This window comes from Trichoplax adhaerens, genomic scaffold (assembly GCF_000150275.1).
Source record: "Trichoplax adhaerens TRIADscaffold_4 genomic scaffold, whole genome shotgun sequence".
In the NCBI taxonomy this organism is placed as follows: Eukaryota; Metazoa; Placozoa; class Uniplacotomia; order Trichoplacea; family Trichoplacidae; genus Trichoplax; species Trichoplax adhaerens.
Window position 1 is genome coordinate 3,630,089 of NW_002060946.1, and position 26,956 is coordinate 3,657,044.

At 32.2% G+C, this 26,956-nt stretch overlaps 4 protein-coding genes across 4 annotated transcripts; 1 reads left to right on the forward strand and 3 right to left on the reverse strand.

Moving 5' to 3' along the window:
* Positions 1-390: 390 nt before the first annotated feature.
* Positions 391-2,493, reverse strand: TRIADDRAFT_55563 (uncharacterized protein; the record flags this gene model as incomplete). Its single annotated transcript, XM_002111945.1, has 6 exons — positions 391-434; positions 523-632; positions 857-926; positions 1,010-1,086; positions 1,826-2,053; positions 2,399-2,493. 6 exons carry the CDS (start codon positions 2,491-2,493, stop codon positions 391-393), a joined length of 624 nt encoding a protein of 207 aa, XP_002111981.1.
* A 1,527-nt stretch (positions 2,494-4,020) lies between these two features.
* TRIADDRAFT_55564 (uncharacterized protein) lies at positions 4,021-5,433 on the forward strand (the record flags this gene model as incomplete). Its single annotated transcript, XM_002111457.1, has 6 exons — positions 4,021-4,160; positions 4,268-4,377; positions 4,556-4,647; positions 5,049-5,114; positions 5,210-5,278; positions 5,389-5,433. The coding sequence occupies 6 exons, from the start codon at positions 4,021-4,023 to the stop codon at positions 5,431-5,433; spliced, it is 522 nt and encodes a 173-aa protein (XP_002111493.1).
* A 1,113-nt stretch (positions 5,434-6,546) lies between these two features.
* On the reverse strand, positions 6,547-11,013 carry TRIADDRAFT_24656 (uncharacterized protein; the record flags this gene model as incomplete). The annotated part of the gene is made up of 18 exons (XM_002111946.1): positions 6,547-6,668; positions 6,843-6,903; positions 7,004-7,099; positions 7,185-7,278; positions 7,387-7,459; positions 7,564-7,633; positions 7,724-7,778; positions 7,852-8,034; positions 8,134-8,213; positions 8,311-8,372; positions 8,703-8,796; positions 8,876-8,982; positions 9,131-9,211; positions 9,327-9,360; positions 9,535-9,594; positions 9,769-9,918; positions 10,236-10,363; positions 10,947-11,013. Coding segments are annotated over 18 exons (1,617 nt in total), but the record flags the coding sequence as incomplete, so codon positions are not given.
* A 7,753-nt stretch (positions 11,014-18,766) lies between these two features.
* On the reverse strand, positions 18,767-26,770 carry TRIADDRAFT_23991 (uncharacterized protein; the record flags this gene model as incomplete). The annotated part of the gene is made up of 9 exons (XM_002111947.1): positions 18,767-19,033; positions 19,229-19,378; positions 19,469-19,565; positions 19,702-19,805; positions 19,883-20,006; positions 20,195-20,239; positions 20,320-20,419; positions 20,657-20,782; positions 26,275-26,770. 9 exons carry the CDS (start codon positions 26,768-26,770, stop codon positions 18,767-18,769), a joined length of 1,509 nt encoding a protein of 502 aa, XP_002111983.1.
* Between the last annotated feature and the right edge of the window lie 186 nt (positions 26,771-26,956).

The window sequence follows — 26,956 nt, forward strand, 5'->3', positions numbered from 1 at the left end:
GATATCGCCCTTAATGCAATATTTTTACACTATCAACCTGATGGTTGATTATAGTACGTATAATAATTATAGAAATAGGCTGTTGGTTGATTACAGTTTATATAGAAATAGGTGGTAAAGTGAATAAGTGCAGTATTGAATAGAGATGGAATTTTACATAGAAAAGAAGCTGAAAGTCTTAATATTGCCTTTATTCGGCATTTTACACTATCCATTTACTAGTTGATTACATTATATAGAGAAATAAGTGATAAAGTGAATAAGTACAGCGTTGAATGTAAATGTAATTATTGATGTAAATATAGTGAAGTCTGTACATTAATTAATTATGTTTCGTTGAAACCATAGCATGATAACATTACTATAATTATCATTCATAAGAAACCTATCTTAAAATGCTTTGGATAAGAAAACGCCAATTTGTTCTCTAGCATCTAAATAGAAAAGGTTAGCAGTATTATCAATAATTAGCTTACAAGTAATCAGGAAGGCATACCTCGGAGAGAAGTGATTTATGCATACCTTTTAAATAGTGAATACAATCATTTTCATTCCATAATTCCTGCATAGTATTGATGGTATCAATATCCTCATAATTTATATCATGTAGTGCTCGCTTCTTCGTGAGGTACCTATTTAATATATTTATGAAATTGTCATTTCTTTCTAATAAGAACTACAGTTAATAATAACATAGACAAGATGGCAATGATTCAATCGACTCTCTAACATTAGCCAAGACAAGACTTTACTATAATGCAGTGAACATCACTTTTATAAAATTATTTACAATATCGTCTACGAAATAATATAATCACTGTACCAGTTGTAATAAAATCGTTCTATCTCCTCTAACCAATCGAGAAGATCAACAAGGGCAGGACATGTAGCAGTTGGCATAACAGCATCCTGCAGCTGAATTTCATCTGCATGTATAGGAAATGCATGTATCCTAAGTTTGTTTTCAACATACAAAAATTGCTAGAGATAAAATATCATGTAAGCTTACCTGCATATTTCTGGTATATACTAAAAGCAGATGCTTTAAATCTTGCAATGGTATTAGTAATATCGTTACATGTCATCCTATTAATAGTGAGATACGATTAGAACAATTAGTATGATAGGAAAAAATTATAATGACAACGGACCTAAAGTGCTCAACATCAAAAATAAGCAGTTATTCATTTGATAGGACGATAGTAAGGATTGATACATGAATTATTATCCACGAACAAATATTCCATTTCATGCATGTATTTATTTTACAATAGATAACTTTTATTAATGTTTTGAGATAAATTATAATACATAACCAATTAAGGAAATTGATTTACTGTCATTGCAAGACGATAGGCAACTCATACTACCATAACTAGTGCAATGATTTTTGTTTCAATTCTGATCGACTAGACGTATCAACTTGCGCAAATTATCTACAACCAATAGTTAATCTAGTCTGTACTGTATATTCATTAAAGAGAGTAGCAATACGATCATCTTCCTTGGAATAGATATATATTCAAACGCTTATAAGTATTTACTATAATTTGATCATCAATCATTTTATTAATTTTATCATCTTCGTCAAGTGCTAGTCTAATCCATCCATTTATTAAAGAGAGTTCGAATATACTTATCTCTATTAAAATACTAAAGATCCACAAGGATCTACTATATTTTGACTCTATATATGTATATATAATACGTGAACACAGTATCAATGTGTCTAATTGACCTATAGAGATATTTTACATACGAAGAAACAATTTGCTCGATCAGTATGGATCCCTTACTATCTCCACATTACAAGGTCGTCACTTACAAATCAGTCTTCAAGGCATTCATCAAGGCTTCCATAGCTTGAACTTGCTTATAATTTAGACGGATAATTAAATCTTGAAATTGACCTAGTTGCGTTTTTTGCCATAATCCTTTTTGATCGCAAGTCCTTGTAGCCTGGAGTTGATCAGCAAGATTGGTCAAAGATTGTAGACATTTCTTGGAGCTATTGTGTGCAGCTTCCCATAGCACCAATTGATCTAGAATTTTCCTATAGATAGGCTGTAATTGCTTCAAGCAATAATCCATGATACATTCCTGAACGTGTTCTACCCTCTAATCTTCTCAATTTAGCAATAAATTCACTCATTGGAGCCCATTTTCACCAATCGATTGCACTTTCCAGCTAGCCAGAATTTTTGGAGGTGCTGGTTTGCTGAGGAACGCCAGCAATAAACTATACAGTAACGAGCTTTGTGTACGATACCGTAGTAATTTTACCATACTGTACAATACTGTGCAAAATGAAAGGTCAACGCTACACCGAATCAGGCGTCTCTTTATATTGAATAGATAAGATGATACCACTAGAACGAGAAAGAGGGTGACATCTTACTTTGCACGAGATCCCATATACACATACAATTGCTCTGGATCAGAGGACCCCCACACTCGACAACTTCGACTATGGATATCGGCCAACATTGCCATTGGAAGGAATGCAATCGACTTGGTAAGTAGAAATAACTAGCAATCCATTTGATTTTGCGCCCAGAAATGAGCACAGTAGGAATAAATTGTTCCCATCTGGATAGAATATCATTCTGATGGTCATGATTGAGGCTTTGATTGGCATTATTTTATAGATTTTCTACCGTTTACATGCCCTAGATGCTCAGCAATATTTTGGTAAGAATGAATGAAATTTTCTGCTGGTAATAGAATCATTCAATCATAGCGTAGAATATAAATCTATTCCATCATCTTAGATCGTCCTATTCATATGATTATTGTTACTAGGATAAGATGGCAGTTTCTTGATGTTGTATTCTGCTGCATCGTAGTCTCTCACGCTTATTTATGAATATCATTTCCTGTAATTCTATAAAGTTACTTTTCTTTATTATAACAAAATCTGCTCTACTATGGTAACTCCATTCAGCGTGTAAATCTTACAAGAATTTATAATACTGTAACAGATTTATTACTGATTCTCTAACGATTGAGATACGATGTAATAGTACAACAAGCTCTAACAGACAAGGAAAGACTTCTTACAACAGCAAATCTTAGAAAAGAAGGACTAAGAACAATAACAACAGAAGAAAACGTAGATAGATACAATACATTACCTAACCTGTTTAGAACATAAAGATTGCGAATAAAGATCGCTCAACACTTATGGAATTTAGTAGGAGAACGAAATTTCTATCATTAGTATTGCATTCTATGAAGCTGAAATCAATATACTTGAATGATCATAAACATTGCTTATATATACCTATTAATTACTGTCAACAGCCCTAGATGTGGTATTATTATATTTAAGTTATATCTAATTTACTTCTATATAACATGCTGACAACAATAACTTATCCAATAGCTTCACTACATTCAAGTACATATTCTTTCTTCAAATCAATTAGCAAGGATCACATCCAATTCGATACTCATCAATGCCCAAATCAGGTTTTTATCAATAATATTTATTTTAAATACTAAGACATCAATTAGGCTAGACAGACTCAAGCATTTGTTCACTGAAAGGAATATGATTTTAATTCATATACAGCATGTTATCTGGATCTACTGTTGATTTAGCTTTAAAAGAGCTCTATTTGTATAGATATGATCAAAAAATAGCTATTGGACGTACTTAAATTCTAATCTTCAGATAAATATTGGTTGCTAGTATTATCTATTCGACTGGACTTCTGTAATTGGATTACGTGTAATAAATTCATGATCTTACTGCTGATACAGACAATATGTGAATTGCATAAGCAAAAATTGTGCTAATAATGAAAGACTACTTTACCAGCTCTCCTACAGTATTATTGCAAATGATTGCTCTTAACTACATTTACCATACATTCTTTCATATTACCAATGGCAGACGACGTATAATAATAGTTGTAATTTATCATTTCTTAACTTGTTAGTGCTTGAAGTATATTTCTGAACAACTACCGACTTGAATACAGGTAGATATTTTTATATCCCACTGAAACTTTTTAAATGTCTGTGCAGGTTGATAATGTGCTAGAAACACTTCCTAGTCAACTATTATCCGAATCGAAGTGTTCTATGAATGATTGCAATCAAATTTCAACAGTATGGGTAGAATGTGAAGATTGCAAGAAATTATTTTGTCTCAAGTAAGTTTTGCCTTACCAACAGCACTATATATTAGAGTTCCTATAAAAGTTAAAATAATATCTCATCTAATACAACTGTTTTCGAAACCATCATATCAAATGATTAGGCATCGAAATCAACTTGATCATAATTGCATCAACTTGAAGAAAGATAATAAAATACAAATTAAACCTCAAATAAATGTAAACACTAACACCGGTACTAATAAGAGAAAAGGTCAATAAACAATATCACTCTACTTTAACACATTACTACTTTACGTTTATTCGTTAGCTATTTACAAATTATCCAATTTGGTATATCATTCTAGCCAAATGGTAGAATCAAAATTAGTCTGGCAGTGTTTTGAAATGATTAAATAATCCGTTTCTATCAATGTTTATGCCCTATCTAGGGCCCATGAGTGAAAAAGGAAAGAAAACTGCTACTATTATCTCTGCAATGAAGCTTAAAATGAAAGCAACCGGAAGTTCTAGTATACCACAGGTAATTCATCTTAAATGTCCTTACATATTACTGATTTCTAACTCACCAACCCGTAAAAAACATTAGTTTAAATGTAAAGATTGCACTACATTATTTAGTAAGCCCTGATCACGTTCGTTGCCTGATACATTGTGATTCTGATTCGAAGCAAAAGATAAATAGCTCGAGGTCATTCTAACTGAAAGATTGAGTCTTACTCCACTTTAAAGAAAGATTATATCTTGATTTAATGTTACCTAGTAGACTAGAATAATTTTCGCAAACATTACAATACATTACTCAGAAAATACTGGCCACAGTAATTTATTCGATGCATTATAATTCCGGTTCAAAGCGTAAACATAGAATAAATAGCTCAAGATCCATCTAACGGAAAAGCTCCTTTTTACGTCAATATATAGGAGGAAAGATTATATTTTAATATTGTATTACCAGATGGACAGAAAATTCCAATGTTCTTTTCTTCGGTATGTACTGTACAATGCGATATATATACATATACAAAAAATTTACTTGCTAAACTAAAAGAACAAATAATTCAATTTTGATTACGACAATCTAGAAATGGGCAGGTGGTAAGGTCCTAGACAATATTCTTTACCATAGAAAAACTCTGGGCTCTAACTCTAAGGTAAACAAATACTTTAACTAGAACGTGGCCACCCTATCTAAGAATAACATTTTAATGGATTATTTTAAAATTTCATACTTTGAGATGCCTTTTATCCTGTAATACGTAAGGGAATTGGCACTAAATCACTTAGCTTCGATTGTAATTGTGCGTAAATTGGGTGTTTGTGCAATCTCAGGGTTAATTAAATTTCCTTTCTGAGTGCAGATATTCAAGCTACGCCATAATGAATCTCAAAACTATGTTGATCTAAACAAATCTCTTCAAAGTCAAGAAATTGAAAGCGGTAGCACGATAGCCCTGATTTCGAATATAGCCCCATGACTTCAGTTTAGCATTCTTGTTGGAATTAGTTTACATAATCAAATTTATTTATATATTTTGACGAAGAAATCAATCATACTAGCATTTACGATAAATTCTAAACATTTTTTCTGAAGATAAATGTATATATATATATATACCAGTTATCATCGTCATTGCTAACGTTAAAGTCAATCACTTTTAAATGTACTTAACGAGAAAGAAAGCTACAAGTCAGATTTCAAGCAACCTTATCTTCTCGGTAATGCATGATTAATCTGCGAATGCAGTAGATGCGACTACTGTGAATTTACTATAAAAATATATATATCGTATAATTTCATGAATTGTTTTCGTGGGTATAGAAGAAATTTATGCTAGGATTATACGCTATTTTCTTCCACCAACTATCCATTATAATCGTGACATTTTAATCTAATTTACTTTATAAGTTTAAGAAATACCGTAACGAAAGACTACGGTTGTTACTGTCTTTTGTACTGTCATACTTGTTATCAATAGCCAACCAAATGAATACAAGATTTAAAATTTGGAGACAATTTTCTCATTTTTAAATTTAATCTTAATAAAAACTCATTTGAACAAAGTGTAAATTGCTGTGTCTAAGGTTAATAGTGATACGAAATCCATCTGTAGCATAAAATAGAATTATCTTGTAAATATAATCATAACGTACGACTTGACAGATTAACTAATAACTAAGATTAGTAACTGTAATTACTTAATTAATTAAACAACAAATAGATGTTGATGCTCCATAAGATTTATACGCATCCACAGTCTGTGAAAAGCTAGCATAACAAATCAGCTTACATTTCTTTATAATAATCCTGCGATAAATTGAAAATTTCTATCATTTCTTTTCATATAACTAATATACTACTATGCAGATATCTAAATCGTGATCTATCAACTTAAGTGAGTGAAGGGGTGACAAACAACTGTTACACCGAAACAAGAGAAGGCATGTTTACAAAATCAGTTCCACTACGAAACATGAAGCCCAATGTAACCAAAACGCCAACACCCCAAAAAAGGACGTAACCAAATTGTAATTGTAAGTTTGCTAACATAAATAAAAATGAAATTATAGCAATTAGATTAATATTAGCAAAATAACTGCGTAGTGCACGATAACATAAAAAGTGCCTTTATGTAGCTTGACTTTCAAGATTTCATGATATGTAAATACATCCGTATACCATTACTAGAGCATTAGCCAATATACATTAAGACTCACTTTCCGGAATAACCAGCGATATCATTAGCATGGAAAGGCAAAATAGTATTATCAAAGGCAACTACACAATCAAAACAAAAATAAAAATGTCAGTACTTTGACCCACTATCCAATAAGATCTATGAACTAACGATCACGTAAAACAATTGAATTCTAACCACAAGTCTACGTCTTTGTCCCTTCTTCAATGGGGAGGGGAAATCAATGCCTTCTCTTACATTCACATTATAAGTACCTAGAAGTAATGCTAAAGAATCCTAGGAGACATAAACAAAAATTGTACAAAGTGTTAGAATAGTCTATAACACGATGCAATTTTAATTAGCTAGAAAACATCATTACTAGTCTAAATCCATCTGTAAAATTATTCTTATAATATCTTGTAGCAGAATTAACGAAATCATTGAACGCTCCAGCAACTGTACGTTTTCCAGTTCTATAAACGGTCGGAAGAGATAGATAAGTTGATTAGTTATTCAATCAGGACCGTCAATAAAGATCCTTAAAGTTAAACTAAAGCGACAGAATACGTAATAGAGATTACCGAGTAAAGTCTGTTTTTAAAGCTCCAGTTCCACTGTATTGGGTACTAACAGTATTTGCATTGTCCGCCCAGGCTATACCATAATGTAATAAAATACTAGTTAATGATAAATAATGTTTATTTGATAAAATGTCAGATTTATTATATGGAAATAATTTAGACTTGAGAAAATCTTACCGTTCATATAAACGTTTTGAAATTCTTTCTGATCAGACAATTTCTCTCCGCTACTTAAGATCCCCAGTCGCTAATTCAATTTTAAATTAAATTTTATTTATTAAAGAATTTCTAAACTGATTTAATAAAGCACTCTCCTCTATGAAAGATATCAAAAAACCTGTAGTTGATCTTGAACAGAAAGATGCGCTAACATACTTTGTACTACGTTAGTTCTGAAATAATATATTACAGCACAAAATTAGAAAGAACTATAAGATAAAACTGATTGATCTAGACATCTGTTACCTGTCCAGACAATCAATGCAATTAGTTCTGAATGCCCCTGTTTGAGCGCTAACAACTGATCCATCATTTCGAACCATAAAATAACCATATCGAACTCGATCGCTCTCCAAGCGATCTAATAGTATTGAAAGCTTTTCATATTTCATATTCTTACACTCATGATGAAAATCGAATGCCTCGTACCTAACAGCAGATGATACATTATAACCTTATCATAAGTCTGACCGAGACAATTAAATTAAATTACAACATTTTTCAGATTACAGCTTAAATTGCTTTTACCTCACTTCTTTATAATTGATTTGTTCAACAACTCCTTTGTAAGCGATACCCAGAGACTGTTCGCTGCCTGTTTGATTAATCTAAAAACAACCCAATCGTCAATCTTTGTAAATAGACAGCTATCATCATAAAAATAACAATCTTATTTGATAAAAATAGGGTATTTGAGACACATACCAAATCAATTAAAGTTTGATGACCGTATTGAAGAATTTGCTGATCAAAGTGACGACTGGCAGCTAATCCCTAAAAATCAAATTGACATGTTTCAAAGCGGAAGTACGCTAAATTTATAAATACGCAACTGCATAGTAAAACAGAAGTACAAAATAGCACTGGTAAATTGCATATATGTAATTCATTAGCGGATTGCAGTATGAGTTTGGCTATAAAATATGTTTATCTAGACAGTAATAAATCAAAGATTTTCAAATGAATAGTAGTAAAAATAAATTGGATCAGATTTTACAATGTGTGCATATTAAGAACACATGTCAAGAAAATATACTCAATAATTTATAATTAAACAAAGAAAATAAATCAAAACAACAATATTACAGTTACACAACGACATACGTGATCAGCGTCAGCCATCACTTCTGGTTTTAGCTTATATTTCAGATTAGGCCTTTGTTTCCAGAATAAAGGAATAGATCCGCGAATCTAATAAAGACGGTGTAAGCTGTCAAAATTTTACACTATGGATATCGTTTTCAGTTACGAAATTCAGTATTTAACCAACTTGAACAAATGATGATTTATTGCCATTGTAGATAATAGCCTGTTCAGTCTCAACATTGTTTGCAACATTACCATCCTCATCGATTCCACGGGTGAAATACCGCGTTCCTACAATAATTAGAATTATAATAAAAGTGAATTCTTTCAGTTTTACGATATAACTGCAGTAATTATACAGAACTTTTATGCAAAGTCTCTTATAGTCATTTAAGGGATCATCTTCCTAATTTTTTAATTAACCGTCAGTAATTCTTACCAACTCTAAAAATGTTCCTCCTTGATATTAATATCATGTCGACAGAGTATCTTTTTATAGTGCATGTTTTAATAAATACAACTACAACCATTGTTAAGGATAAAGTTTGCTTTATGCTGACATAGTATGCTAGATGCAATTCAAAAACCTCTTTAACTATAACTACTTAAAAATCTCAACTTCATTTCAAGGATACAGCCACACATAACAGGTAAGATATATTGTTGTAGCTATATAAATTGAATGAAAAGAGATCCAATATCTTAGATATAACAGTGTCTTGAATAATTTACTGCACTTCTACGTAAACTTAATTATACATTATTGTACAGTTGATGTAATAACTCGGTCATTTCTATGATCGACGATACTAAGATAAATCTTAAAATGAGGTCAAAAATTACATCAGGTTGTGCCATTAGATCTCTTAGAGCGTGGAGATTCCAAACAAATCTATGGTCAGCCTACAAAATTCAGGTTAAGCATGAGATATGTCAGCATTAAACCTTCACGGTTTCATATCAATTAGCTACAGATCTAATTTCTCTGCTTAGAATATGAAAATGGTAAATAATTTTAACCGCATTAACCAAAAATAGTCATACAAAATTGAGATATTCTATCATCGTATTTCATACCCTTTCATATAAAGCCATACTTTTAAATTCTGGGCTGGTCTTTTGAAGGCGTTGTAATGTGTGTGTAATATCGTAAGTGTATGAAAAGTAAAGACCCTCCATGCTGCATGCATATTCGAGTAGAGAGACGTAATGCTTGTTTATATTTTGCTGTGAGGAAATGAACAACATTGTAACAATTGTCAAATATTTCTTAAAATAAAAATTACACCTTTTCTTTCTTATTAATTTAAAAACAAGTGTAAAGCTAAACAGTATTTTAGGATAAGAACCCAATCATTTTTTAGCATCAAAAAGTTTTGCTTTTTACAACTGTCAACTAATACAAGTAGTATCACTGGAGACAGTACAACTTATCCGGTAATTTTTGAAAGGTTTAATAAAAAAATATTATATCGTTGCTATAGCACAAGACCAAAAGCATCAATTTTTTAGAAAAGCGTGATCAGAATACTGATTTCTAGTACCTGCTCTTCATTTAAATGATAGGTCCCTCTTCTAAACGATAGCACCTCTAATTTGTTTATTTTCCAAATAGTCTCTCCATTAATATCACCAATGCGACTTCTTCCAGTAATGATAATAAGATATGGACCTAATTAAGTTATGGAAAAATTTGAATTAACAAAACAAAAATTAATGATGTGCGCATAATAATAAATGTAAAATACATACTTATTTAGGCATCAAGAAATATAAGCATCACTGCAGTAATAATTAATAACAGTACAGTACTGAGAGTATAATTGTGCGACATTTTTATTATCCATAATTGGTTGATAAATTTAATTATCAGAAATTGAATAGTACCAACTTCATTCTATGTCAGTCTTTGTAACTTAACAACAGTAATCGAAAGTATTATTTAGCTTCACTAAGGATACTGAACGATGATCTTCTAAACTGTATCTATAATATGCAACAGTTACTAATAGTATGAAATGGCTGGTTTACATCGATGAAATATCTGGACAATAACGTTCCAATGCAGTTAGACAATCAACACCAAGATCTATATTAAAATTGTATTCTAATCAATGACAGCTACATGATATATGTATAACATCAAGAAAGACACTAATTCTCGAAAAGGCAACCTCTATAAATTTTTAATCTCAAACATTTGAATTGCATGTTATTCACTTCATCTAGTTACATTAATACTATTGAATTCTTACAAGAAATTAAGTGGATGATACCAAATATACCAAAAATTTCTTTGGATGTTACACTACCAGGTATTTCTCCAGTATTTTCTGTAACAAAATGTTTGAATATTTCATTACTTTATTGCAATGGACTACAACATCTATTCAATACTGTAGAGAAAGGATAATATAGTTATTCTGTTGGCAATTAATACTACAGTTCATGTCAGCTAATACGATGGTAAAATAGTGGTAGAGATAGGTTAGTTTGTTGCCAACTGCATATCTTCACGGCTATGCAATTTCTTTATTATGGATGGAGAAATAACTAAATGGTTTACTAACGACCAACCTACTAATCTCATATCTCCATTTATTCTATCAATTTCCAACATTTTGGCCATAGGGCCTTTGCCATCGCGAGGCTCAACATAGAATTTATCGTCAGCGATATACCTGTAATACACAATGAAAATAGAGAGATTAAGTAATAGAAAACGATCCATTGGGTCCTTGAAATATTTAATAGTAGAAATACATTGAAAATGCATTAGATACAAGGCAAGTAATCCTTTATCAATAAAATATGAGCCATCATCAGCATGGAGTCTTGATACTCGGTATAAAATGAAAATGAATCAATGGACGATAGCGTCATAGTTAAGAAATGGTAAAATTCAGAATGATCAATCCACTGCATGTACAAGAAGAAATAGATTACATATATTTATCTTTTATATTTGAAGAAGTAGATACTAATGTCTATAGGGTAATTGGATTAATTGTATGAACGGAATGATCACATCAAACAGTGGTGGAGATCTTTCTTAACTTGTGATGTTGTCTATTTCTCTCCTATTGTCAACATTCTATTTTTTCTTCGATAGTTGTAAAATCAATAGGAACTGATTTCCTATTGATTTTACACCGGTTGAATATCAATATCGTCCAACCTAGGCAGACTACTTTTGGCGTACATAGCAAGCATGAAAGGCTATCACCATCCATGATAACAGTATGTAAACCATGGCTAAGACATACAGATCCGATCTAATGCAAAAATACCAGTCGATTTTAGCCATCAGTCTGTGATTCATTGACGTCCTGATGGATTGGTCAATTGGTCAAAAGAACGGACGATTGATATTGCTTATCCTTTTTCACCGATTGGCATGGATGGTAATGCGTCCATTTTCCATCCTAACCTACACACGATGTAGGAAATCGTACCCTAACACTTTCTATTGATAAACAAATTGCTTAAGCCTTGTCTCTACTCTACTTGTCGATGATGTAATCGATGACGATGATGATGATGATGATGAAAATCAAGTTGTCAAATCAACATCCATAATTGTCCAAGTGGACGCCATGCAAGCTGCTGATGTAAGATTTATGGACTACGATCATTTGCGCCATGTTGCATTCATTTTATAATCCATTGATAGACTAAGATAGACTTACAAGCGTAGATTCTGGTAGCACTGCATCCTTGTTGGGCTGTATACTATGCAAATCCAATGGAATAAGGCAAAATTCCACCAAAGTCAGGCAGGAAAGGAAGAAATCGTCCGGCAGAAATTTGGAGCTTGGGCGGATCTTTTCTGCACTGAAGGGATCCACTTTCTCTCTCGTCTTCGATCTTATACTGTCTCTTGATGGTATCTTGGATGTTTCAGCATGTATACTATCATTTGTATGCAATAGCAGACAGGCAAAAAGGACTATCTATTGTATGATACATGAGCTATGATACAGTCTATTCCATTGTAAACTCTGCTGAAATGCCTATTGGATACGAGGCCTCAAGTTCTACACTATAGCGTTACGGCGGAGCTCTATATCGCCCCTTTTACAGTTGATACTGAAAACGCTCAAAATCAGCAAGTGTTTCAACTCAAAATGGGGTCTAGACGCCGATCAACCAACTCGAACGCAATGCCATGTATGAGATGCACCATTAATCATGATGCCTATTTTCAACGCTGTAGAATCGACAGTCTAGTGTCGCATGTTCGACTTTCCTCTACGCAGTCTCTATAGCGTCTGGATAGAGGCGTGCTACCATCACAAGCCAACACCAAGCTAGCATCTCCATGGTAGCTTAGCAATCCGCTGCACAATCCACTCTCAAGAGCAGCTAGAAGCCATCCCTTCGCTTTAATCCTTGTCCTACAGCGGTGTTGCAGACTGTTCTAACTCTTGGAAGAGAAAAAGCCGATCGTAAAAGCTGCGTGTAAAGGTACAAGTGGCTAGCTTACAAGACCTCCGCAATATCTCTGCAAAAATTGTTGATTGCAATTTTAGGTATGCTAGGGTAGGGTAAGATCCTTCGTTGCAAGGCTAATCACATTTTACAGGCTTGCACAATAAATTGCATATGCTGGATTATAGTGTCAGTTAAGGAAGGGCATAAGGATATCCTGCAGCAGTCATTGATCGTAATTTTAGGTATGCTAGAGTAGGGTAAGATCCTTCGTGGCAAGGCTGATCACATTTTACAGGCTTGCACAATAAATTGTATATGCCGGATTATGGTGTCAGTTAAGGAAGGGTATAAGGATATCCTGCAGCAGCCATTGATCGTAATTTTAGGTATGCTAGAGTAGGGTAAGATCCTTCGTTGCAAGGCTAATCACATTTTACAGGCTTGCACAATAAATTACATATGCTGGATTATACTGTAAGTTAAGGAAGGGTATAAGGATACCCTGCAGCAGTCATTGATCGAAATTTTAGGTATGCTAGGGTAGTGCAAGATCCTTCGTTGCAAGGCTAATCACATTTCACAGGGCTTGCACAGTAAATTACATAAATTGGATTATACTGTAAGTTAAAGAAGGGCATAAGGATATCCTGATCGCAATTTTAGGTATGCTAGGGTAGCGTAAGATCCTTCGTTGCTAGGCTAATTACATTTTACAGGCTTGCACAATAAATTACATATGCTGGATTATAGTGTAAGTTAAGGAAGGGTATAAGGATATCCTGCAGCAGTCATTGATCGTTATTTTAGGTATGCTAGAGTAGGGTAAGATCCTTCGTGGCAAGGCTAATCACATTTTACAGGCTTGCACAATAAATTACATATGCTGGATTATACTGTAAGTTAAGGAAGGGTATAAGGATATCCTGCAGCAGTCATTGATCGTAATTTTAGGTATGCTAGAGTAGTGCAAGATCCTTCGTCGCAAGGCTAATCACATTTCACAGGGCTTGCACAGCAAATTACATATGTTGGATTATACTGTAAGTTAAAGAAGGGTATAAGGATATCCTGATCGCAATTTTAGGTATGCTAGGGTAGCGTAAGATCCTTCGTTGCAAGGCTAATCACATTTTACAGGCTTGCACAATAAATTGACATATACTGGATTATACTGTAAGTTAAGGAAGGGCATAAGGATATCCTGCAGCAGTCGTTGATCGAAATTTTAGGTATTCTAGGGTAGCGTAAGATCCTTCGTTGCAAGGCTAATCACATTTTACAGCCTTGCACAATAAATTACATATGCTGGATTATACTGTAAGTTAAGGAAGGCCATAAGGATATCCTGATCGAAATTTTAGGTATGCTAGGGTAGCGTCAGATCCTTCGTTGCATAGCTAATCACACTTTACAGCCTTGTACAATAAATTACATAGGCTGGATTATACTGTAACTTAAGGAAGGCCATAAGGATACAATCAGTATTGTTGTTTCCATGTTGACGTCCATATTAGACCTCCATGGTAGCTTAGCAATCAGAATACATTCGGTATTGTTGTTTCGACGTTGATGTCCATATTGCCAATATTTTTGAAATGATTCAGTAGCGATGCAGAAGCCATATTGATACACCAATGCAACAGGAGCTCGCATATACCGTGCCTGATCAGTAAACGCTAATACCCGATGCTTATACAGTACAGTATAACAAATTAGAAATACTCGACCATAGCTCACGGAATGGTATAAAAACACAATCAATGCTGTTACTGCAATACTGACATGCATATCATCATCAATATTTTGAAATGATTCAATCATGTTGCTACAGCTATTACAATGTACATCAATGCATCTACAATCCTTATAGACTCCATCATCAAACGCTAGAATATCCCAATGCTCGTACAATCATTACAAGCCCTCAATCGTAACTCATTGAATGTCATAAAGATACATTCAAGGCAACTACTTCGATGCTGACATACATATTGCTAATATTTTGAAAAGATTCTACAGTTATATACGAATGCATCAAGAATCTCCGTAGATCCAATCATCAAATGCTAATATTGCCAAGCTATACAACAAATTAGAAATGTTCGACTATAACCTACAGAATGATATAAAGACACAATCAATGCTGTTACTGCAATACTGACATGCATATCATCATCAATATTTTGAAATGATTCAATCATGTTGCTACAGCTGTACATCAATGCATCTGCAATCCTTATTGACTCCATCATCAAACGCTAGAATATCCCGGTGCTCGTATAATCATTACAAGCCCTCAATCGTAACTCATTAAATATCATAAAGATACTTTCAAGGCAACTACTTTGATGCTAACATACATACGTATTACCAATATTTCGAAAAAGGTTCTACACGATGCAGTAGTGATGTTACTACAGTTATACACAATCGCATCAATGGTATAAAGACACGATCAAATGCTGCTATTCCAATACTGACATGCATATTATCAATATATTGAAACGATTCATATTGCTATAGTTGTAGCAAATGTAAGTGTTTTAAAAACGCGTCTCCATTATCCAACGCCATAATATCCAATACTTATACAACTATTAGAACGCTCTATCATAGCTCATCCAATCCTATGCAGATACGCGCGCGTATAACCATGTTATCACTGCGATATCGATCTGTTACGGCTAAAGTCCGAATGAAGAGTACACATAAATTAGAAGATTATTTTGCTAAGGAGAAAGAAAACAAGCTCCGTTTTAGTCCTATCCAGACATATTACTAAACACTCCCTTACAGCAATAAAATCTATTAATTCAACTCTCCTATGACTTCCATACTGGTATACGCATGTTATCCGTATTCTGAAATGATGCAATAACTACACTCTTATAATGTTCCTACAGTTACAAATGTTAAAATAATGCCATAATCGATCATAACCCATCGAATAGTATAGATACGATCCTATTACTTTGATGCTGGCATAAATATTACTGATATTCTGAAATGATGCATGCCATCAAATATATCAATATAAAAGCGAGTTATTATCCATGTCATAATCAGCTTATCCTTTTATGCTGGCATAAATGTTACCGATACTCTGAAACGATGCACGCCTTGGAATATATTGATGTAAAAGTGAACTGTTAACCATGTCATAATCAGCTTATCCTTTTATGCTGGCATAAATATTATCGATACTCTGAAATGATGTACGCTAGGGAATCTATCAATATAAAAGCGAATTGTTAACCATGTAACTTTTAACTAGGAATCACCTTACATCGAAGCCATGCAAACTGTTAGAATTTCGCTCCCAGTATTGCAGCGATTTCGAATGCTATCCACAACATCATGTCACAGCGCTGGAGAAAAATGGCGAATTAGGTTTGTAATTTCTGATTCAATCATATTATCGTTATTACACCTAAATTATAGTAAATAAAATGAAAAATGGTAGAGAGATCCATGTGGAACATCCGGAATCCACTTAGCATACAATTTGTTTCATTAAACCATAGACGAAATCTTCCTCGAAGTGGCAACGAATACGGTCCGTTAACGGAATTACCGGACTGGTCTTATGCAGGTAAAATAGACTTACTTTCACAAAAATCAATCTAATACTGCGAATTTTATACAATTACCAGAATCAATATCCGAAACAAGAAATCACATTGAGCTGTAGATTAAACAACCAATCTATCCATACGTGTACTATACTTATTGCTAATACTTATATACGTTATACACACAACTACACTATCATAAGGACGATTTTATTAAAGCTACTGTTTAACGATAATACCGTAAAATTGGGAAGCTTTTAATCTATTTAATAATCCTGGTTCTTATACATTCTTACCATCATGCAACATTAGATGGCCGACCAGGACCAATCTCAAAAGGACAAAAGAAAAGGGACTCAAAACAACAAGCCTTATCTGTACGTAAAGTTTAAGGAATTCGCAATAACTTCTTAAGTAATCGTAAAATTACCGCAATATCAAGATTATAATTTCTGTTTATAGGAACGAGTACAGCGCCTACTTAATGAAGTCGATACAGCAAAAGAGGAGAGTTGATGTTCATTATGAGTCGATTACATCAACTAAGATTATTAATTGCAATGTTAAAAAATACTTGGCTACTTGTTGCGAAAGTTGATAATGTCCATACCAAATTTTCTGTATGCTTTTTTTACAATATATCATATATTGTTCTTAATCTACTATTCTATTCCAGGAAGTCACCATAGTTTAATTTCCATTACTGAATTAAAATTAATGGCCTTTTGCATATATTATTGCATGACTCACAGTAAGCTAATTAGCAGCGACAGTTTTAGAAATTGTAGACTTTATTGTTGTTACTGAAAATAAAGTATCAATCAAGGATGATTGATCAATCCCTCCTACATCTAGTAATTATATATGCGCCTTTGCTTTAACATAGCTTCAATTGTTTTACATGTTAGCTTTAATTAAACTTTATAAGAAAAAACGAATTAAATTAATTTACAAGATACAATATTATCTATGCTGCAAGTCATATTATCGTATGCGATTTTATTCAGTGACTCAACAATTTATATTTGGCAATAAATTTTATCCACAAGTACCCTATAATACCTTATCTATTTTATTGCATAATAGATGCTATCATAAAAACTCAAGATTAGCATCTAACTGAAAAATCAGGATGATGCAATATATAAAGCAAGATATTTACATACCAATTACAGAGAACAATTTTCTTATAAAAATTGCCATCACTGCGATGATAAATCATCATAAACTGATATGCGATTACAATACGCTAGATCTAATGCAATATTTATCGTTTACCGTTAAAACTTGTGTTATTCTACAAATTATAGCAACATAATCTTAGCTATGTTTTCGAATTTTTAGCTCGATAAGAGAATACGATAAAGATATTAAAATTGTAGTAATTTGCTATCCCTGCCATGTAATATGGCTACCACCGAGTACTTCATAGTGATTCATATGAATTAAAATGAATATCATCATTACTTTAATTAGATTAAAAACTTATTTATTCCAATAAGTCATAATGAAATCTATTATATTATATTTATAATAATTTATGTCAATCGTTTGAATTCTTCTTTTAACACAGAAAAATTGACCATTATTAAGCACTAAAAATTATCTTTAATATATATATCACTTCCCATGCCACCACAAATTTTAACATAGAAAGCAATACACAACAATCGTAATTGGTTTTACGATTGCAATCGAAATTTTCCTTATACCTTTCTATCAATGCAATTAATTCCTGCTTCTAACCTATTGCTATCTTCATATATTATAAATGACTAAGTATTTATCTAACAATCCTACGACTACAATACTAACTCGTTTTAAAAGCTAACAAAGACGATCAACATTTACTAAAAACACATATAATCCTCTACGTCCTGTTAACGAAAGTAGTTATTACGACATTTCACTTTTCACCGCCTTCGAACGCTGCAGATTCCCCAATGATGCATAATTTCTGCACTAGAAGTGTAAATCGGTCTAAAAAATATGTAAATAAGATATAAAATCAATTTAAAAAATTTAAATTTAAACATTAAGCTCTAAAAGCAAAATCATATCAAATATCTTCACTTAATCAATATAACCCTATACAACTGGATTAAATAAGCTAAACGTTCTAGAGATAAAGAAGCTAATGTAGTTAGTCCATCAGTACCTGAATACTCGACCAAAACTTTCGGTTTAAAGTATCCACGAATAAAAGCATAATAAACTGGAATTCCAGCTATAATAAATATGCTGGCAATTAAAGCTTCAACAGGGGCTTGAACAATAGGAGCAATAACCAAATAGCAAGCGATTCCAACCATTATCATTGGAATTATTATAAAAACCTTTTAGAAAGACAATTAATTCATATATTAGCACAGAATATTATTACATTTCGAAAGCACGACCGCGATGATACTCTAAGTAGAGAGCTAACAAGCTCACCAGCATTTTCTTTCTTATAAAGTAAAGTCATTATCGATGAATTGACAAAAATTGATGAGATTATTCCTCCTATGGCTACACTATCGTTAACTAACTTTAAATGGACGATCTGCATCAGGCATTCGTCGACGCAAGACGATTAAGCTTACAAACGTGGTGCCATAAAATAGCCATGCAGAAAAACTGAAATAATTGATTAGGGAATTGAAATCGTTTGGAATCAATAATATGATGGATATGAAGGCCTATTATAAATAAAAATAAGCAATTGATTTAATCATTTGGAGTCGCTTAGGTGCAGCAGCGATAAATAGAGAAAAAAGCTGCTAATTTACTTGGAAGATTATTGCAGGCATTGGAGTTAATCTATCTCTTTGAATCATAGATAGCACTTTAGGCAAATGACCTCGACGAGCAGCAACGAAATTCAATCTATACAAATAGATTCCAAAAATACTTATCGATTAATAGAGAATTTAATCGACGATAGATAGAATAGAGTTTTATTAAAATATTATCGCTTGTCGTATGCATATAATAATCAATCTTAAGAAAAGTATCCATATACCTGGCTGCCCCAAAAGAACTTCCATTACATGCACCAAATGTTGAGAATGCAACAAACATGGGTACTAGCCAAGGTACCTGGCCAATAATTCGATCAGCAACAGACTAGAATCGATAGTAAAGAAAGTATAAATTAAAAATAATATCCTTGATAACTGACGGCAATATTATTATGTACTAACCGATGCAACTGCAGCCGATTCTAGAATCTCTTGTCTTGTTAAAACAGTAAAATAAGTAACGTTAACGGTGATATAAATAACCGTTACAAGAGGGATACCAATCAAGGCCGCACGAGGAAGATTTCTATTAGTTTATAAATTTAAGTAGGAATACATCAATCATCATAGTGGTAAAGCTTACCATTGGATCAATATAAATGTCATCATTTGCTATTTTAAGTTATTCTATTACTTCGCTACCATAAAAATGTTAATACCTATTTTGATAAGAAAAATGAAAAAATATCAATGATAAATTCAACATGTTCTTACCTTTGCGGTTGTTTTAGCTCTTCGATAGCAAAATTTAAGTTATTCCTAAGATCAACATAATACCAAATGAAATTTCATACAATCACGTATTAATGGCAAATTAATAAATTTTATTTTAAACATACCAGCCATCGTAGGCCCATAATCCCTGATAAAATGCAAGAGCAACAACGGCTGCATTAGTCTCGGTACCTTCCCAGCTGCTTTGAAAATTTTGTACTCTCCCTATATTAATTTTAAGAGGCGATTCAATACACCTTCATCATTTCGATAATTAGTTGTAACTTGATAGATATAGATATTTTATTTCAATTCTTTATCAGTTCTGGTGATATTAATCCAATATTTATATTTATTACTTTTTAATTTACAACGAGGAAGAATGTTGCACCGTACTTATATTTCGGAGGTGAGAATTAGTAGCAACTTTGTAAGCCAAATTTATAGCTATAATATATTTACCTCGCCCCAATTCCACAAATCCAATAATAATTAACCCAAATACGGCAATCAGCTTGGCAACGGTAAAAATATCCTGCAATTTCGTTGCCCATTTAACACTATAGCAATTGATGAACGCAATGGTAGCTATAAAGTGAGATCATGAAGTTAAGATTAAAAATCCACAACTGATCATTTAAGCAGCCACTTTATCCCTTAGGTACTATACAAAGGGTTTATTTTATTGACTTTCTGTGTACAATTATTGCATGTTATTCTAGAAAGTAAATTAAATATTAATATTGCATAGAAAAATGAATGCTCATTAAAGAATTATAACTAGGTCACAGAATTTCTTCATATATTATAAATTTCGACTACTTAAACAACTTTGTTAATCAATTTTCTTCTATAATTATAGTTATGATACAAGAACAAAAGAAGAATTACGTATACGTAAGGGGATATTTTTTACAATTAATAAAAATAAGTCATACAATGTAGAGGATTATATATATATATAAAAAAGCATGATAAATTGTTAACCATCGACACTGCTCTACTTATACGCTTAAACAGTTACGGAAAGACCTTTTCAACGATCTTATAGCTACCCGCATATTGATAAGTAAAACATCAATTATTTATTTATTATATAATAAACAGTTCTTTATGAATAATATAGGATTGATAGAGTGATGAATTTCAATATTTTATACTGTGGATTCGGTCCTATTTGTAAATATCTTTGAGCTTAGGATCGGTATAGCGTTTACGATCAATCGATTTCAAATACTTTTATGCCGGTCGTGCCGACAAAATTCTAAATTTACTACATCAACTTTGTAGGGAAATGTTACATAAATGATCAATTTATAACTTTAATCAGTTTGCATATGGCTTATAGACTGCTTGTTCCTATGGGCTAAATCTTTAATTTTATTGAATAGATTGATTAAAAGATCATAAAGAACCACATTTTGTTTACTGGAAGTATTTCAAATTCCCTTTCAGCTTTAAATTGATTTTGAATATTTCTTTACTCATCACAGCAATATATGGCATTTTAATTCAATTAAGCTACATTTAATAGAGAAAAGAACTTTAAGCTATAGATTACTGATTCATTCATTATAGCTCAATAGTCGTATAGTATGTATTTTAAACTCTATTTAGCTTTAAAATTAATTCTGAGCGCCTTTAAACTCATCAATCGCTAAAATTTTTTCTTAACCTAGTTACGGTACCGATAGTAGAAGATATATTTATACTGTAAAGTACAAACCTAATCGAATCACTTCTAATATTTATTGATTGAATATTATCGGATGAGTCTTTTAATTTTAATTTTATAAATTAATTTGTCATGCACTGATCCAACGATCAAGAATACAAATTGGCACTGGAAATACCTCTATATCAGATGAAGAGTGAATGTCTATCATCGCAATCAAAATATTCTCCCGAATGTAAGAATTTTAATAAGTGAAAACTTGCTGGCTATTCTACTAAGGGGAGAATCTATCCAAGGTTGCATGTCAATAAAATGATTCGATAATTATCGTAGTATTAATTTTTAATACTATAATATCTCATGGTAGGTTAATATGAGAAAATTTTTGCTTTGTCATGATGATGATAAGATGGTACAGTACATAATAAATACAATAGCAAAATTAGATAGTATTAGATAAGCAGTCGAATGATAACAGCAATCATGATAGAACAAGATAATGCTTAGTGGTACTGGTAGTAAAGTACTTATTGACTTTGTGTGCCTTAAAACCCTTCCTTTAATATCAATTCAATTTTGAATAACCTATTAAATTACTTTCTTGGATGATAAAAGGTGTAGTGAAATTAATTGGTAATGATAAACACTGTTTACATATTCATCAACATGTAAAACGGAATAAAACAATTACTACGCCCCTCGCTTGGCTACCCACTAAGGATATTTAGAAATTATTCATAAACTAAAATCTAAGTAAACACGGTAGTAAAGAAAACTACATACTGTTATAGATTTTAGTTTACTTGCAACTGTTGTTTACGAATAACATAATTACTCCCGGTTTTAACTGCAGAGGATATTGTAAGGATATTTAATAAACAAAGGTTGCATGGCTAACTTTACGATCATGTAATACGAGTATATGTCCTATATAATTGAACATCTGATTGCAAGATAAAAGATGATAAATGTAGTAAATATTCTGTCATTGTAACACTCTGGTAAGAGTAATAACAAGAAATGAGCTTACAGTAGAGTAACTGCTATAATTATTGATTTATAAATAGCAGATTTTCCATGTTTATAAATAAAATATAGAGTAGCTACAAGACTAGCATAATTCCAGAATATAAATAAAAAAATCGACTATGGACTGTCAATGTACAATATGCCACCGTACTTTCCTTATTCTCTATCGAATTGTTTAAGCCTAATGTAAATTCTTTTTAAGATTTAAATCGCAGAAATCTCTCCTATGCATGTAAGCAGTAGATCATTGTATTAAGAAAGCCCTATGATACAAAAAAGAATATTTCTGCAAGACTATCAAACTAATTAAGGCCGGCGGTAGATTATTACCCTCAGGAAATCTGAGAATAAATTTTGATTAATTTTATCAAACTATCAATATTTTCGTGGATTTAAACTATAGTTCAGAGATTTCAGATTTTGCTAACTCGGAAAAAGTAGCAATAAAGAAAGCTAATAGCGAATTGACTATTACAAAAGAAGCTTCTCACCGTGCATTCAGTATTATGGTATGAAGAGTTCTAACAAGTAATCTAGAAATTCTAGGTCAAGCCTAATCAAGGCCAATAGTACTACTAAAGAAAATGGGATAATAAATTTAGCTAAATCTTGATCTTTAACGTCGGATGTTCAAAAGCCAATGTAAACTATTTTCATGGCTAAATAAGGTATTCAGCTATGTAGCAGGTAGATAGTTTCTGGAAATTACAGCCAGGAATTAAGCTATAATATAGCTATACGGGAATAATAAAATATGACGAAAAAATTAATAGTAATCGTGATGAAATAAATCAAATTTGATACTAACGATGAACTACTCATACTGCTCGGTCTAAAAGCCGTGATATATCTAGCCTTTAAACCCCTTATATTCAATAGCTAATATAAGCTATTTTAATGTAAGATTAGAACGTTTCATAAGTACAGTATCGAAGAAAAAATTTAAACCAGTAAGTAATAAAACAGACGCTGATAAATCTAAAGGGAGCAGTAAAATAGCTGAAATAGGTTTAAAAAAGGGTTAGAGTTGAAAATTTTATAAACTTTCCACATAGAGTTGGTAACCGTTGTCAATTCGAAGCGGAAAGGATTTAACAACAACAAGATAATAAAAAAGAACTTCTTATTTTGCTAAAATAGGCTTAAAGGACGAATACTAAAATTTTAATTTATATCATTGCAAAGTTGAAGTTCTTAACAGACCCTAGAGACTGTATCTAACAATAAAAGTGAGAAAAGAAATTATACTTCATAATGAAGTAACAAAAATTGACGTACTAAAATAATTTTGAAATAAACGAAACAAAAATGAATAGTAAATTTTATTCTATATTTGACAGGTATAGTGTTGAATTATATGAATATTGGAGAGAAAATCACAATCACTGACTATCGGATAAGTGACAAATAAATGTACCATTTTAGTGCTAATAAATGAGTACAGAAGAGTAGTAGAATCTTAAGTTATGTGGTTACTAAGTGAGCGTTTATCGGGACCACTTAACACTAATATTGAAACTAGGAGAGCTAGAGGAAATGATAATCAATAATTAAGCGATAAAATGGACAGACTATAGTAAATATAATACAGAAATGGATTTATGATTGAAGTAGCCAATTTTAATCCTTTTCTATTGGATGTTGGGTACCCATATTTAATTGTAAAGGTGTGAAAGCGAGAGAAGAAATTGCTTTGATCAAAAACTAGGCGATAACATGGATATCGATCATAATGTTGAAATAGACCAAACGCCGAAATAGTTTTTATTCGATCTTGAATACTTCCTACCAGACGTTAAAATGTCATTAAATTAGAGCTTTACTACAGCTGCTTTTTAGCCTACATGCGGCATTCGATGCTAAACATTGACTACTAGGCGCTAAAATGTCATTAAATTAGAGCTTTACTACGCCTATTTTTTAGTCTATATGCAGTACTCTATTTTAATGCAGTGTTACAGATACATTCATTTTTATCGGTGAATTCTTCATTAAAACAATAATTTCCGTTTTAGTTTCTAAGTATTGTAATGCCTTCTAGACAATATATTCTATTTCAATATTATTGAAATATCTACTACATTTCACCGGTGAATTCTTAACTATACAAAAATGATCTTTTTAATTTTCTGAAATATTCCTATATTTTCTAGACAATAGCTTTATTTAAACACTCCTGATATATACTATATTTTGTCGGTAAAATATTTTGATTATTCAATAATTTCCTTTCTAATCTGAATATTCCTGTTTTTAATCTCATGCTCTATTTCAATATTACAGATATATTTACATTATATTTTATCACTAATCCTAGATTCTCCAATAATTCTTTTCTAATTCCTGTTTTCCAGTCAACATACCGGTACCCATGTTAATATCACGGACATAATCATTTTGTCAGCAACTTAATTGTAGAAGCAATTCCTTCCCCATCTCTGAATATTTCTATCTTTTAGTCTACACAATCTATTTCAATAATGTTATAGATATACACTATCTACTGTACTATATTTTATTAGCAATTCTTAATTGTGTAGTAATTTTTTTCTGACCTCTGAATACCCCTATTCTCTAGTCTGCTTCATTTTGATGTAACGAATGCATCCATTTTGTCGGTCAGTCCCTGATTATGCAATAATTTACTTTCTACCTTCTGTATTGGTTGCTTCATACCCAGTAACATACGACTAAAATTTTCCACTAAGTCTTTTATTCCTCATTGAGTCTCAATTTAGCATGATATTTATTATGCTAAAAGATTTCTATAAAATTAGCTAGACAGATGTTATAAAAACATTGAATTCCGTCACATTTGTCAGTGAGATGTTTATCCCGATCTGTTAGAACATCAATCAATTTGATATCCTTCAGCTGTGTACAGTAGAATAGTTAGAGCTATAACTGCGATAAATCTAGATCATGTCACAACAAGTTTGGGCTCGATAGGATAGATCTATTCCGACTAACTCTCTGTACTCGTTTCTTGTACTGTAAACTTTGTCTACTCATTTGATGTATTAAGGATAGTAGAATAAAACGAATTTTTTGATAAATTGATATGAAAATACTACTACTACTACTAGGAAACCGGAATGATCAAGAATCCAAATGGTTAGACGACATACTTAGTTCTAGGCTAATAGAGGAAAATATGTAATTTGGCTAGCTCTCTCATGGTCTTGTAAACCTATTATTGATTTTTTTATACAACTCTCGAACAACAATCAACTGGATAGGAATGATGCAATATCTTCAATGTCATTCATTGAAAGAGGCAAACGGTTATAAAAAAAAGCGCAATAGAAGTGGACTTGACAAGAAATTGTCAATGGATTTTACAGCATTTGATTAATCAGTAATAAATTAACCTTACCGATACAAAATGCGGCTAATAGTTTCATGATCGATGGAGGCGGTGAGCAACCGGGGAAGAATGGCTGCGTTGTATATTCGGCAAAGGCCATTGCAATTGCAGATGCTGTCGATGGCTTAATAATAATAATGGATGTCCACGCGAAGAGAAATGCCGGTAATTCACCAATGCCTTTCAAAATATAAGCATATTCAGCACCGGACATGTTAATCATTGTGCCTAATTCGACATAGCTGATGGAGCCACCTAAAGCAATCAAACCACAACCAGTCCAAACCAATAAAGTTAAACCAATCGAGCCGCAACCTAGCAAGACACCTTTCGGCGATATAAATATTCCTGAACCAATCATAGTACCAATGATTAAAGTAATTCCGCTAATCAAGTTGACTTGTCGCTTGAGCTTTAGTCCCTCTTGCTGTGGCTTTTGATTTAATGATGCCTTCCTGCCGTGAACTTCTACGCCAGGTCCAATTTCTTTAAATTCAGTCGCCATAGTCGTAATCTAGACCGATCATAATGGATGGTTAGAAGTAGCTGTTATTATCTAATTTAGAAATGGTTTATTTCCAGCTTGGATTTTATTTGCCTATTATTCTTTCTATCTTATTATGGACTTGTCCAACTTAAAAATGGACAATATTAAATCATTGACTATCATAAATTAACAGTACTATATCAA